At 41.2% G+C, this 16,247-nt stretch overlaps 1 protein-coding gene across 2 annotated transcripts in view; it reads left to right on the top strand.

The window, feature by feature from the left end:
* Positions 1–3,796: 3,796 nt before the first annotated feature.
* The window catches only part of TRPC1 (transient receptor potential cation channel subfamily C member 1), a 94,632-nt gene continuing 82,181 nt past the window's right edge, over positions 3,797–16,247 (top strand). The window contains exons 1-2 of one of the 2 annotated variants that reach the window (XM_075861470.1): positions 3,797–4,125; positions 13,738–13,892. In XM_075861470.1, coding sequence (XP_075717585.1) covers positions 3,999–4,125; positions 13,738–13,892 — 282 coding nt within the window. In that variant the 5' untranslated portion in view covers positions 3,797–3,998. The remainder of the gene's footprint in view (positions 4,126–13,737; positions 13,893–16,247) is intronic. The other variant, XM_075861471.1, reaches the window with a different exon arrangement.

The following is a 16,247-nucleotide window of genomic DNA, read 5'->3' as shown; positions in this document are numbered from 1 at the left end:
TATTGCCATTTCACTGGGCTTTCCATGGTTGCTTATGCCGTGGCAGTTCCTCGCAATATGTCCCATCTGACCACATTTAAAGCATTTAACAGGACCACATTTCTTAGTACTCAAAGACTCGCAGTACTTCGCAATGTGGCCTGATCTGGCACATGCAAAACATTTAACAGTACATGCTCTGCTGGACTTAGGGCAGTCAGCAGTGCATGATCTCTTAAAGTTCTGCATGGCTAGGGACGCACTTCTGATTATTGTACGCTTACATCTGCGTAACACTTTCGTAACAATGTTACCTTCAGGTTTCTGGATGGGATCATGATTTGTGACATCTGATCCATCACTCTTACTACTCCCCCCTTTTTGCCCTGTAGAGGGCAAACTTACAGCGGAATCAGGCCTTGAAAAAGACAAGGCCGGTAACATTTTTGAGAAATCTTTTATGATGTTTTGCATACTGGCAACCAATTGTGACCTAGCAGCAAGCTCATCATTCAACTTGGCAATGATGGCATCCGTAGAGGCCGCCTTATCCTTAAACGCATTGATCACAGCATAAAACCCAGTCAGCTGTGCATCAATATCATCACCATGATTTCTCAAATCTATCACCTGCGATTCCAGCATGCAAATTTGCTGATCTCTACATTGGACATTCTCTGCCAGTTGTGTCTGCAAATCACAAACCTGCTTCACATTGTTGGCACAACACTGGCAGTGAAGATTTGGGGAATCACTCTTCATTTCTGAGTGATCAGGCTTCCACGTCTCCTCATACACACAGATTAATTTAGCGAGCATGTGGAGACGTTTGGAGGTTTTGTTAAGAACACTCCTCTTGCTAATACACAACTTATCATGTGTATAAGCCTCGTCCAGCAGAGTGGACCACAGCATTCCTGCTGACTTGTATGTCGTGGGTGTTACTGGATTAAATTTACTGTTTTTGGCGAGGTGTTTAAGTGTGGAGAAGTCCATACTCACTGTTCCAGAAGTCATCTCCGTCTGCGTTGTCCTCCTTGTCACCCGCTGTTTTGAAAAAGGTCCTTTTCTTCCGGAACGCCTTTTCCCGATCAGCTGGACTTCACCGGAAGAACACCGACGTTAAAACTTCTGCAAACACCTTTGTATAAGTTGCTCGCTCGCCCGACGATTCGTCACCGTAGAGCAGCACGCCGCAAAGCAAAATAAAAGACGTTAATACCTCAGAAAATAAACAAAAAAAACAATAGGTTCGCTGATCAATTATATCCTGTATCAAGCCTTAAATAAAATTGTGTTACTCGTCTGAACTTCAAAAAGGTCTAGGCGCACAGTATAACCCAACACTACACCGTGTACGTACGTTACCTGTCCACGCCTCGCCGCCTATCTACAGTTTACGTTTTAACACAATTTTATTGTACAAAAGACAGAAATAAATTGAAAGCAGTATGGGCTGGCTCGCCAATGTTAAAGGGGGAGGGGTAATAGCGGGATTCACTGGTTAGTGGCACCCACTATTACTACCGCCTTTATAATTAGGGTCACTAGGGTTATGCCTAGTTCCCCTACCTTTTCCTTATACTAACGTCGATCTAATTGCTTTAGCGGCTACTCAAGGGAATAAGACCGTATAGTGAATAAAGGTAATATTTATTAACATACAGTAATCACTCTCATATGTATAATACAGTAACTAATCACCGTACAGTATAAACACGGTATCAAGATATTATACCGCCACCCACTTACATAAACATACACAGAATACAGTTACGTTACAACACAATACACATAAGTTACTTGTGATTCTCACACGCTCTCTATCTCTATCCCACTCCCTCCTAATATAACTTTCCCTATACACTAAGGGTTAATACGGGATAAGGAGGAACAAGGGGAATGGGTTAAACAGACAGCAAGGGTTAACTCAGGGACTCTGGGACAGCAAGGGTTAACTCAGGGACTCTGGGACAGCAAGGGTTAACTCTGGGACTCTGGGACAGCAAGGGGTTAACTCTGGGACAGTAGTGACTCAGGAAGAGCAAGGGGTTAACTCAGGGAAGTAATCAGGGAGATCAAGGGTTAACTCAGGGAAGCAAGGGTTAACTCTGGGACAGTAGGGACTCAGGGAGCGCAAGGGGTTAACTCTGGGACAGTAGAGACTCAGGAAGAGCAAGGGGTTAACTCAGGGAAGCAAGGGTTAACTCAGGGACAGTACTCAGGGAGATCAAGGGGTTAACTCAGGGAAGCAAGGGTTACAGCAGGAGGAGACAGGGAGAGACAGGGTTAAGTGTAGCTGCTGCTACACTTGATACTTAGCGTGACTTTGTGGAGCAGCAGAGGCAGCAGCAGGAACCCAGGTCTTTGGAGGAGAGAGAGAGGTGAGCCGTCGGTGGTTTGTGAAGGAAGCTCACAGCTGATCTTCTTCAGCTTCGGCTCCTGAGCTCGGCTCCTGAGCGTACCGAAGCAGGGCTATTTAACCCTGTCGGTACGCTCGCAGCGGGGAGTGTGGCGCTTGTCCCAGGCTAGCATGGGTCGGCATGGTAATAATGTATCACCAGCCGACTCATGAGAGCCCGCACGAGACAGTCCGTGCGCGCGGGGGACTTGAAATGGAGACAGGGGATAACTATCCCTTGTCTCCATGGTTTCCTAACAAAGCAGGGACATGCTAATTGTCCTGCTTTGCTTCCAACCGTATTCATGACTAGGGCTGTTGTAGTTACAGCCCTGGCTCATGATACAGTATATGTACTATACATACACATATATATTATATATATGTGTATATATATATATACACACACACACTGTATACATACATACTATATATACATATATATATATATATATATATATATATATATATATATATATATATATATATACACATATATACAGATATATGGACACTTCCCTTTACAGTTCCCTCCGGATGGGGTGCATGTGATGGACGTTGTCCTGGACATATTCAACGTCGGGCTGCAGGACGGCTTGGAAAAGGCCTTGGCGTTGGTTAGGGGAGCGCAGCCGGCATGAGGTGTCATTCGGCTGGTTCTTGGCAGGGGGTTAGTCAGCATGGGGGGTGTGGTAGGCTGAAAAAAGGGGGAGTCTGAGTGCATGCTCACTCAGTTGTAAACTGGGTGGGGCATAAAGACCATCCCCTTTCTAGTGAAATTTTAATTTTATGTTAATTTATGTTAAATTTTGATTGATTTGGATAACAGTTATGTGATATGGCTGGCTAACGTTTTTGAGGGTATCTGTACGGATGTACAGAGAAAGGTTGTATTTAATAAATTGCCTTGACCAAAGTTTACCCAACATATGTCTCGGAGTGTTTCTTTAAGGTTTATTAATAAAGGAGCAAGTTATCCCATCCACCGGTCAATAGTATCCATATTATTCTGCCATGGGTTTTGGATAGATTTTTAAATGATTGTCCTACAGTTAATCAATAGTGGATGTGTATGCGGGTATTGGCCCTTATCAATAGGCACAATTCCCAGATGAGCCCAGTAGACTGATCAGGGGATTCTTGCTATTATTTGTCAGGTTACACATTATACAGTAAAAGAAGCATCACAGCCTTCAGTTACTAAGTGTCCCTGCAGCATGCGTGAGTGGAGCTGAAGTGGTTAATTCACGACTGTATGAGCAGATGCCCCATTAATAATATCCGGCAGCAGTGAGCATTGTCCTTTGTCAGATGATGTAAAGCAAGTCCCTGAGGGAAAGCAGTCACATCAGCGACCATTCTGCAGGAGAGACCAATGAGCGTATAAGTAAAAGCCATACAGGAGCCAATGATAAAACACTGTGCACTGGCTGATAGAGATAGAGAGCAACCAATGAGGCCCCACATTACATCTGAGCATCACAGAACCCTGTACAGCTGGAGACAGTCATAGGATCACAAATCAGAACAACACTATAACAACAAGGGATATATCCACATTGTTCGAAGCTAAAGAGAAGTACAGAGGGAAAAGGTATCCGATGGGAGTTCAGTCACAATGGCTGCTCTATATCAGAGCACTGACTCTTCCTCCCCAAATAAATTTTTGGCTCTTAAAGATGTCAGAGAAGTGAAGGAAGAGACCACTTTAGATGAAAAGCTCTTCTTGCTGGCCTGCGAAAAAGGTACGTTACCGTGTCATAGTGTTCAAGGAACTAGTCTATCTATCTATCTATCTATCTATCTATCTATCTATCTATCTATCTATCTATCTATCTATCTATCTATCTATCTATCTATCTATCTATCTATCTATCTATCTATCTATCTATCTATCTATCTATCTCTCTTTCTATCTATCCATCTCATATCTATCTATCTATCTATCTATCTATCTATCTATCTATCTATCTATCTATCTATCTATCTATCTATCTATCTATCTATCTATCTATCTATCTATCTATCTATCTATCTATCTATCTATCTATCTATCATCTATCTCTCTCTATCTATCTATCTATCTATCTATCTATCTATCTATCTATCTATCTATCTATCTATCTATCTATCTATCTATCTATCTATCTATCTATCTATCTATCTATCTATCTATCTATCTATCTATCTCCATTTACATAGCACCAACATATCTGAAACTATTGCAAAGTGAATGCTTTTATTTCTGTGTTCGCAGTATTCGCGTTGCTTACAATCTGATTTTCTTATTACACATGTACATCTACACTACCGATCAAAAGTTTGGGGTCACCCAGACAATTTTGTGTTTTCCATGAAAACTCACACTTATATTTATCAAATGAGTTGCAAAATGACTAGAAAATATAGTCAAGACATTGACAAGGTTAGAAATAATGATTTTCATTTGAAATAATAATTTTCTCCTTCAAACTTTGCTTTTGTCAAAGAATGCTCCATTTGCAGCAATTACAGCATTGCAGACCTTTGGCATTCTAGCTGTTAATTTGCTGAGGTAATCGGGAGAAATTTCACCCCATGCTTCCAGAAGCCTCTCCCACAAGTTGGATTGGCTTGATGGGCACTTCTTGCGTACCATACGGTCAAGCTGCTCCCACAACAGCTCTATGGGGTTGAGATCTGGTGACTGCGCTGGCCACTCCATTACAGATAGAATACCAGCTGCCTGCTTCTTCCCTAAATAGTTCTTGCATAATTTGGAGGTGTGCTTTGGGTCATTGTCCTGTTGTAGGATGAAATTGGCTCCAATCAAGCGCTGCCCACAGGGTATGGCATGGCGTTGCAAAATGGAGTGATAGCCTTCCTTATTCAAAATCCCTTTTACCTTGTACAAATCTCCCAATTTACCAGCACCAAAGTAACCCCAGACCATCACATTACCTCCACCATGCTTGACAGATGGTGTCAGGCACTCTTCCAGCATCTTTTCAGTTGTTCTGCGTCTCACAAATGTTCTTCTGTGTGATCCAAACACCAAAAACGTCGATTCGTCTGTCCATAACACTTTTTTCCAATCTTCCTCTGTCCAATGTCTGTGTGCTTTTGCCCATATTAATCTTTTCCTTTTATTAGCCAGTCTCAGATATGGCTTTTTCTTTGCCTCTCTGCCCTGAAGGCCAGCATCCCGGAGTCGCCTCTTCACTGTAGACATTGACACTGGCGTTTTGCGGGTACTATTTAATGAAGCTGCCAGTTGAGGACCTGTGAGGCGTCTATTTCTCAAACTATAGACTCTAATGTACTTGTCTTGTTGCTCAGTTGTGCAGCGGGGCCTCCCACTTTTCTTTCTACTGTGGTTAGAGCCTGTTTGTGCTGTCCTCTGAAGGGAGTAGTACACACCGTTGTAGGAAATCTTCAGTTTCTTGGCAATTTCTCGCATGGAATAGCCTTCATTTCCAAGAACAAGAATAGACTGTCGAGTTTCACATGAAAGCTCTCTTTTTCTAGCCATTTTGAGAGTTTAATCGAACCCACAAATGTAATGCTCCAGATTCTCAACTAGCTCAAAGGAAGGTCAGTTTTATAGCTCCTCTAAACAGCAAAACTGTTTACAGCGGTGCTAACATAATTGCACAAGGGTTTTCAAGTGTTTTCTAATCATCCATTAGCCTTCTAACACAGTTAGCAAACACAATGTACCATTAGAACACTGGAGTGATGGTTGCTGGAAATGTGCCTCTATAAACCTATGTAGATATTGCATTAAAAACCAGACGTTTGCAGCTAGAATAGTCATTTACCACATTAACAATGTATAGTGTATTTCTGATTAATTTAATGTTATCTTCATTGAAAAAAACTGTGCTTTTCTTGCAAAAATAAGGAAATTACTAAGTGACCCTAAACTTTTGAACGGTAGTGTATATATACCCTTGGGCCATTTTTATTGGAGGTCAATAAGCCTTGTAGGTTTTGAGTCCATGAAATGAAACCAGAGTGTTTAGAGGTAAGCCAGAGGAGCTCAGGGAAAACGATAATGTCTCTCTACGTGAGTCCAAATATCAAGGCATAGCATATTGCGTGGTTTACATATAGCCTATATTCCTATAGAGCTTGACATGTTTACTGGTGTTTGACAAACCCCCGGACATAAGTAGTCACATAGCTATTACACATATAGAAAACTGCTATGCAGAGAACAACAATACTCAGCAAGACAAGTGGCAAAGATTTAATACAGTGCATCAAAGGAGAAGCAGAATGTACTTCACAGGTTATACTGGGCCAATGACATAAAGGCAAAGATTGTGTGATTTGTAGGTTATACAGAACTGACTTCAAGGGCAAAGTCTAGTTCTTAATATTATCATCACAATGATGTCTTTGAATACAGATTTTGCATTGGGCCCGAGGAACTTCAGGTTACACCTCTGGTTCTGTAGCATTGTATATTAATAGCTCACCATTGTCATACACATATCTGGAAAGGCTGATGTTGTATGTACTGTAGGTCAGTCTGAGGATCCATAAGTTTCTACAAAGCAAAAGGGATAATAAATTTAGGCTACAATGACAATGTTTTCAGTTTTTATTACTATCTATCTTTTACTGTTACAAACAGAATCAATACAAATCTTAACTGATTTGTGATAGAACATTAATTAATTTGTAAGTCAGTCGTCTTTTTTATACTGGGAATTACATATCATTACACATTATACTTAATTACTTTTCTCCAGTCGATTACTCTACAAGTCATTCTTTAATTTCAAACTTCCGTACAGATGAAATACGTTGTGTGTCTTCTTTCATGATGTTGCTACATGTGTCAGTCTCATATTTAGCATTAATCAAGATAATAGTGATGAAAAAAAACAGTTAAAGACATTGGTGTAACAAGTTATCAGCCGGCAGTAGCGTATGGGTGACTGGAACTTCAATTCTCATGAATCTACTTCACCAACATGCAAAAAAGTTTATTTTAATAACTATATTCCCCATAAAATGACAATTCTCAAGCATCTTTTCTTAGAACTTTGCATTGTGCGATTTCAATGTATGAATAAATTGACAACTGGGTGTTACCATTAGGCTGGATTCACACGAGCATGTTCGGGCCGTAAAGGACAGAACGTGTTTCGGCCGCAAGTCCCGGACCGAACACACTGCAGGGAGCCGGGCTGCGGGACAACTGTCCCGTACTGTAATCATGTTTTCAGTACTGGACAGTAGTTCCACGGAGAGGCAGGGACTCCTAACATCGTACATAACTATGATGCTAGGAGCCCGGCTCCAGCCTTACTCTCAATATTTGGTCTCTTTCTTATTGTGTGCTAGCATTGACCTTAGATGAGGCAAGAGAATTCTGCAGTTTTTCTGGTGTTCTTCTCAAACTGAAATGCTTATGCTTTCTTATATGGGATCTATTTTTGTGAAACCTGGATTAGGTCTTCCAGGGTACAGACATGTCCCATTTTCAGATGCCTCCTTGCCCCCATTGATATCACTGAGGCATCTGCATTTGCTCCACAGCCTTGCTGCCTCCTCTCCTTTGGCCTCCAGTGTGCTACAGTGTATATTAGCCCCTAGGGTGTATGTAAGGCCCATGCAGCAGTAGTTGAGACTAATAAGTCCTTATGTGATTAAACAATTAGTATTTCACTAGAAAAGGCTAATGACCGGCACACTTAAACACCATAGTTGCCAACAGTCCTGAGTTTTCCGGGACTTTTCCGAATTTATATAGACAGTCCCGGCAAATTACTGTCCCAGATGTGTCCCAGCAACTGTCTTATTGAATTGTATCTGCATGAGCACACAGATACAATTGAATATTATGTCAGAGTCTAAAACTATCCGCTCCCTGCCCTGCCATTCACTCCTCCTGGAGCGGAACTGCAGACCAGAGAGTTGCCGACGCTCTGGCTGGGGATTCCACTCCTAGAGGTAGCCCCTGATATCACTGTCCTTATATTGACAGTGACATCAGGGGCTACTCCAGAAGAGGAACCCTGGCCAGAGCATCGGCAATGCTCTGGCTGGGGATTCCACTCCTTGAGAACCCCTGTCTAGGAGCAAAATCCCTGGTCAGAGCATTGCAGATGCACTGGCCGGGGATTCCTCTATTGGAGGAGTCCCTGACATCACTCTCCATATATGGACCGTGAGGTCAGGGGCTCCTCATTGACCGAAGTCCCTTGTAGATAGTGCCACACACACACCCCCTGTAGATAGTGCCACACACACCTTTGTAGAAAGGGCTGCACACACCCCTATAGATAGTGCCACCCCCCTGCAGATTGCGGCTCACACACCCCACCCTGTCGACAGCGCTACACCCCCTCCCTGTAGATAGCTCCTTTGGGGCTCCTACTAGTAGTGGAATCCCCAGCCAGAGCATTGTTGACACACTGGCAGAGGATTCCTTCCTGGAGGAGCCCTTGACGTCAATGTCCATATATGAACAGTGACGTCAGGGGTTCCTCCTGGACCGGAATCTATGACCAGAGCGTTGCATATGCTCTGGCTGGGAATTCCACTCCTAGAGGTAGCCCCTGACGTCACTATGCATATATGTACAGTGACGTCAGGGGCTCCTCTAGGACCGGAATCCTCAGCCAGAGCGGTGCCAACGTTCTGGCCTGGGAATGCTCCCCTGGAAGAGCCCCTGATGTCACTGTGACATATATGGACAGTGACATCAGGAGCTCCTACTGGACTGGAATCCCCCGGCCAGAGCATCGGCAACGCTCTGGCTTGGGATTCCGATCCTAGAGGTGGCATCTAATGTCACTGTCCATATATGGTTGTGTGTGACACTATCTACAGGGGGGTGTGGTACTATCTTCAGGGGGGTGTGTGGCACCATCTACAGGGGTGTGTGTGGCACAATCTACAAGGGGGTGTGTGTGGCACTATCTACAGGGGGTGTGTGTAGCACTATCTACACGGTGTGTGTGTGTGGTACTATCCACAGAAGGCACTATGGCATTATCTACAAAGGGCACTGTGGCATTATCTACAGAGGGCACTGTGACCTTATCTACAGAGGGCACTGTGGCATTATATACTGGGGGTGTTGCATTATCTACCAAGGACACTGTGGCATTATCTACACAGGGCACTGTGGCACTGTCTAAAAAGGGGCTGTGTGGCACCATCTATAGGGGGGCTGTGTGGCTCTATCTACAGGAGGGCTGTGTGGTATTATCTACAGGGGGGGGGGGTGCGGCACAATCTACAGAAGGCACTGTGGCATTAACTGCAGGGGGCCATGTGGCACTATCTACAGTGGACACTTCTGGGAAAGCAGCCTATAAGTAAATGGTAGACTTTTTTTTACTTCTCTCTAAAAGATGACTCATGCTCAAGCAATATCAATCCAGATGAACAATTTTAAGTAGCATTGGGTTTCAGCTGTCATACTTTATTTGATGAAAGTTGTATTAAACTAAGCAGGGCAACACCAATGATAAATGTCCCTTCTAACCGTAATAATTTATTTTAATGACAATGAGTTATAGCCACAGTATACCCTATATATAATAGTATTGTGGCACTAATGCAATGTATATGGTTTTCGGGCTGAACAGCATATTTATAAAGACGTTGTCCCACTTTTTTCAACACGAATGAATGTGTTGTAAAAAGTGGCCGGGGTTACAAATTCGTATAAAATTATCCCACGCTGCACCAGGGAAGAGACTGGCGCTGTAGACTACCAATGGACTTGGTAGACTGCCTAGCCGGTTAAAAAGCAGAAAAGAGGAATATGAAAGCCAAAAAACTAATATCTTTGCAAACGCAAACCAATGCAGATATTCTAATACAAAGATAAGTGCTCTACTGTCTAAAACGAGACATCCTACAATATGGTGGAGCAAACCATTCAAGTTCAAAGAATATGTATTTATTTTAATAGGTATCATTTAAAAAAAACACAAATGTGAAACACATTAAAAGGGAAGCCAGTCAATGACACAAATATTAAAGAAAAAGTCTGTCAACCATCACCAGGTAACAAAACAATGGCAATAATACATACTAAGGTATTGTATGAATGCAAAAAGTTATAACCATGGAGTACGTCACGTCCTATATTGGACACAAACAAATGGCATTAAGGTGCAAATGAAACCAAGATACCACCAATTCTGTAAACCATTCAATTTCCAATAATAAATAAAAAGTGCTAGTGCAAAGAAATCAAGTCAATTCAGCCAAGTTACCTGGGACTGGACTAACCACAGAACACCCCATCGCATGCTTCGTATGTAGCTTTTTCACGGTCGCCATGTACAGAGGTGCGACCGTGCTTTAAATACCTCAAAGTTCAAGGTAGGAACGGGGTTCAGAGGGTTCCGTTCTAGACATTGGTGCAGGGTCCCAGGATGGGACCTGCATCTATCGTATATTTATGCCATATCCTGTGGATATGCCATAAATGTCCAAGATGGGAAAAGTCCTTTAATTCATATAGTGACATATCAATATAATACGATTAGGCCAAAGAAAAAAATGAAGAATTACTATATTCAAATAATATTACATTTTGAATTATATATATTAAAAAATAAGTGCATGCAAAATAAATAAATAATAAACCTGTGTAAATACAAAAATTCACTAAAAGATAAAAAATACAAAATTTAAATAAAACATAAAGTGAATGGAGCAAACGTCCGCACCTCATTTAGGCCTTTTGGGGCAAAAGAAGCAATCTTCATTATCCATCTGTTTTTTTAATTGGGCAAGGGTCTTTTCAAATCCCCTCCTCGAATACTAATGCAACTCTATCAATCCCTTTAACTTTCAGTCTTCTTGCATCACTGTCATGTACCATTTTCACTCTTAGGGATGGGATTCACTCCAGACCAATCCTCAATCTCTCGTTCATTATGTCCCTCACACGTTCTCTTGTTCTATATTTTTGTTCTACACGTGATGTGTCCTTTTAAATGACGTTTTCACGTCAGCAGATATAAATGTAGTTGCTCTCTCTCTGTTGGGGAAGGCTATGCATTGTTCATGTGGGAAAAATCCCATTTGGGTCCTTATGAGCCAAAGGCGTTCTTTATAGTTTTTAGATCTGCGGTACACAAAGGATGGGTGTTAACTTAAATATTTTTTCAGCATTGGAACCATCAGTAATAATGGCCTGTATTTTTCCAAAGACCCTTTCATTTCTTCCCATCCAGAGTAAAATGTGGACATAAATCTCACTTTTGAACATTCTGCTCCTCTTTGGGTCTTTTCTGTAATAAGTCATGTCTTTTCATTGATGTTGCCTTCGTCAGTCCTTATTTGATGTACCTTCTGCTGTAACCTTTTTGTAGGAACCTTGTTTCCACTTCTTTAGCCTGTTGGTGAAATACATTTTTACTAGAGAAGATTTTTTTGATCCTCATAATTTGGCCAGTTGGTATACCCTTTAGGGTATGTTCACACGCAGAGTCAAAAACGTCTCAAAATACGGAGCTGTTTTCAAGAGAAAACGGCTCCTGATTTTGCAGATGTTTTTTTGTGCCACTCGCGATTTACGCGCGTTTTTCATGGCGTTTTTTACGCCCGTTTTTGGAGCTTTTTTCACTAGAGTATGGAAAACGGCTCCAAAAACGTCCCAAGACGTGTCCCGCACTTCTTTTTTGCGTCCATTTTTTTACGTGTAAAAAAACGCTGCGAAAAACGCTATGTCGGAACAGAACGCCGTTTTCTCATTGAAATCAATGGGCAGATGTTTGGAGGCGTTCTGCTTCCGATTTTTCAGCCGTTTTTCGGGCGTTTACGGCCCGAAAAACGGCCAAAAATAGGCCGTTTGAACATACCCTTATTCTTGCAGGGTAATGTGATGAGGATCTATGCAAGAGGGAGTCGACCAACGCTTCCTTCCTATAGACATTGGTCTCAATTACGCCATTCTGTCCCTTGTGAATCAGAGCATGTAATAACTCAATACATCTCTGACTACATTTTATGGTCAGTTTAACATTTATCTAGTTCTTGTTAAGTTCTCCCATCAATAAATCGTCCTCTGAAGCTGTAGCTACAGGGACTCCTTAAAAAAAATAAGTTGTGTGTTAAGACAAAGTCCAACAATGTTAGTAGGAGTGTACTCAAATTACTCTCTAAGATCTTCATGTTCAAGAAATACTACACAGCTTGTAGGCAATCCACATGTTTAATGCAAGTGTATAGGACCTCCACATCACATGTGACAAGCCACATGTCCTCTTCCAAGTGCATACTATCCAATTTACTAAGGATGTAAACTGTCCTTTAAATACGATGATAAGGACTCTACAATTGGTTTTAAATATTGGTCTAGAAGTTGATATACCAGTTCCCAGATGTTTCCAATTCCCAATACTATCGGTCGTCCAGGTGGCATTTTCACATTTTTGTGCACTTTTGGCAGCATATAAAAAGTTGCGACTCTGGGGTTCGATTGTAGCAGGTCATCATAAATTAGCTTTCTTTCAAAGAGGTAGAAAAAAAATCAAGGCACTCACCGACTGTAGCATTTCCTTTGTAATCATCCCCTTTTCCCGTGCTGTATTCAGAATGCACTGGAGTTGTGTCTGAAATAATGTTGAGGGGTTAAAAGTCTCGTGTCACCTACAGTAGTTGTCTGTCTGCTTTTTTTCCTGTACATTTTGATTGGCGATTCTGCTTTTTGCAGGATGTGTAATATTTTTCCTAATTAAATTCATGGAAATAGTCACTGTTACAATCCACAGGTTTTGAATGGGTTTTTCCAAACCATAAATGATCACCTATCCACAGGATAGTACTAACGTAGAAGACCACAGCACTTAGACACAGACTGTTGAATGTAAAAAAAATAAAACGTAATTGGATTCGTTTTTTCCACGTATATGTGTTACAACAATAATTTGTACTCATTTGCCATATACCACAGTGCGTAGGGTGTGCTAACGTTTCGGTCCTGCCAGGACATTTTTCAAGGCAGTGACCTGTGATATTGCATGAACGAATGTACAGAGGATGGGATGGATGGGTGGGAGATCTGGTTTGTGATCTGTACCACTCGCCCTCACTATTGGGTACAATGATAGTTAATATATTCATGCCATCGCCCACCAGTATGGTGATTGATACACAGTAGGTATTTTGCTTGTTCTTTCTTGGACTGCTGATTATTATCCATTCAATAAAGGTTCTGTATTATCTATTAGGTATAGCGATTTCACTGAGTGCTAGTAGAAGTGCTTACGTCTGACTAGATTGCCCAGTACTTCCATCTCTTTATCCAGTAATAGTAGATTTCACTTGAGTACTTCTCTAAGTGCTAATAATCAACTCATGTTATTTATCATTCTTCATTTCTTCTCTTATAGGAGACTATTATATGGTTAAAAAGCTCTTGGAGGAGAACAGTTCAGATCAATTAAATATTAATTCAGTAGATGTCTTAGGAAGAAATGCTATTACAATAGCCATTGAAAATGAGAACTTGGACATTCTACAAGTCCTTCTGGACCACGGCTGTCAGGTAGATGGAGTCTAATTGTGTATTTTGCTCCATATTTTGGATGATGTACATGTCATGTGGTCGATGCAATTTGTCTTCTTAACTTCATGCATACATCTGCTCAGCCCAACTTGCAGTCACTCCCTTTGTACCCGTGCATTAAAGTTTGTTGTCAAGACAAAATAATTCATTTTGTCATGATTGTCACCTTCCTGTTTCAAATAAGCCTGTGCATGTTTCAGCTGCTTATCATTAGACAATATTTGGAAAATTATTTGTGCCAGTTTGGTGTCGTAAAAACTTTGCAAATTATGGCGCATGTCATATTTGTGCAATAGCAAGCGTAGATTTCATTTTCCGTCTTTAGGACTGCCCGAGATCCACCAAATTTATTAAGAAGCATTCGTCTCTTAAAAATGTGGTGCATTTCACTAAAATCAACGTCACTTTAATTAAGAAATGTCCCCATTGTGTCTCTCTAATTCTATTTTAGCACTTTGTTGCTATTTTCATTGGTTCTGTTTCCTCTATGCCCCATATTTAGTGTATATACTTTAACCATTCTTCAATACGCATTCTTCTCCGTTTGCTAGGTTTCCATTTTTTTTTGCTTCCGTGCAAAAAACCGGAAACCTAGTGAACGGAGGCAAACTGAAAGTACCTGAAACACAAGAATTGCCATTGAAATCAATGGTAATTCTAACGGAAGCGATACTTTCCGTTTGGACTCTCGTTCATTTCTTCCTCCGACGGAAGACAGCTAAACGTACTATAACAGTAGTGTGAATGGAGCGATAGTTAATAAGTCATAATGTATGACTAGGTCCTATTCCCAATTGAGCAACTGGATAACTATTCAATTCATCCATTTATCCTGTTTGCCTAAAGGTGAGATAATCACTTTAATAGATCGATATAAACTACTCAAGACCAGAGGTCTAACCATTAAAAAACTATTTAATTTTGAACACCTGACAAGGTAGTGATTTGAAGAAACATTGATATCTTAGGGTGCGTTCACAGAAGCTGCCTCAATACGCCTGCTAGATGGGTACAACCGATCCATGTGTGGTGTCCGTTGTTCCCATCATCCGGGACATTAAAACGAATGACCATACAGGCCACATCAAAGGAACATACCATGTAACGCTCTTAGCAGGCAAGCCAGACAGTGTAAAAAACCTCCAGTATTATTCCTGAATATTTTGTACTTTTGTGGTAACAAAAAAGGCACAACTGATTCCCATTGAAAGCAATGGCGGAGATTTATCAATACTTTCCAAAATTTGGACAGGATAAAACTACATCAGACAGGCAGAAACGGTGCCAAATTTATCACAATTATGCACGCTGTTTGATAAATTTGGCACATTTTGCTGGATATGTTAGACACTTTTCTCTTTCTTACACCACCTTTTGGGTGGCATAATTTACATCAATATTTTCCGTCTAAAGAATGACGCACGCAATTAAAAAAAATCTGGCACATTTAGTTTAGAAAAAAGACAGCTTAGGGGCAATCTAATTACAATGTACAAATATATAAATGGACTGTATCTATGACTAGGGGACATCCTCTAAGGGCACGGCCAAACGTGGCAGAATTTCTGTGGAATTCCGCTGTGGACAGTCCGCAGTGGAATTCTCCAGCAGACGTTTTTTACATTTGTTTCAATACATTTTTAGGCAAGTTAGTTCAGACATTGCGGAAAACTCCGCTGCGGACCATAGGCTGCGGTGCGGAATTTTCCCTCCGCAGCATGCATTGTCTGTTGCGGAGAAGAAGCGGAATTTCACTGCGGATTTCAGCCTTTGCAATGCTAAAACTGAAATCTGTGGCAAGTCCGCTGTGATATCTGCAACGTCTGAATTACCTGTCAAATATGCAAATGTTGGTGCAGATTCGTTGCGTAATTGCCCCAAATCTGTACCAACATTTGCAGTGGAAAAACTCTGCCACGTCTGCCGTGCCCTAAGTCTACAAGATAGAAGGTTTCCCCATCATCACAGACGGGGATTCTTTACTGTGAGAGATATTGTGATGGTTGATTCTTTAAATAAGTTCAAGTAGGGCCTTGATGCCTTTATTGAAAAATATAATATTACAGCTTATGAGTATTAGCTTCTGGAGATGGGATGTTGATCCAGGGATTTATTCCGATTGCCGTGTTTGGAGTCGGGGAGGAATTTTTTCCCTAATAAGGCAATTGTTATTGGGTTTTTTTGTCATCCTCTGACTCAACACGGTAGGACTTGATGGACCTATTTTTTTTTCAACCTTATCAACTATGTAACATGTTATGTATGACTCCGTTACTATTTCTAGACACTTTTTCAAAATTGTCAAGGAAGGTGCAAAAAGTGTCTAAAACACAT

The sequence above is a fragment of the Rhinoderma darwinii genome, chromosome 4 (genome assembly GCF_050947455.1).
Source record: "Rhinoderma darwinii isolate aRhiDar2 chromosome 4, aRhiDar2.hap1, whole genome shotgun sequence".
NCBI lineage: Eukaryota > Metazoa > Chordata > Amphibia > Anura > Rhinodermatidae > Rhinoderma > Rhinoderma darwinii.
Note: the sequence above shows the minus strand (reverse complement) of the source record. Positions and strands in the feature narration are given on the sequence as shown.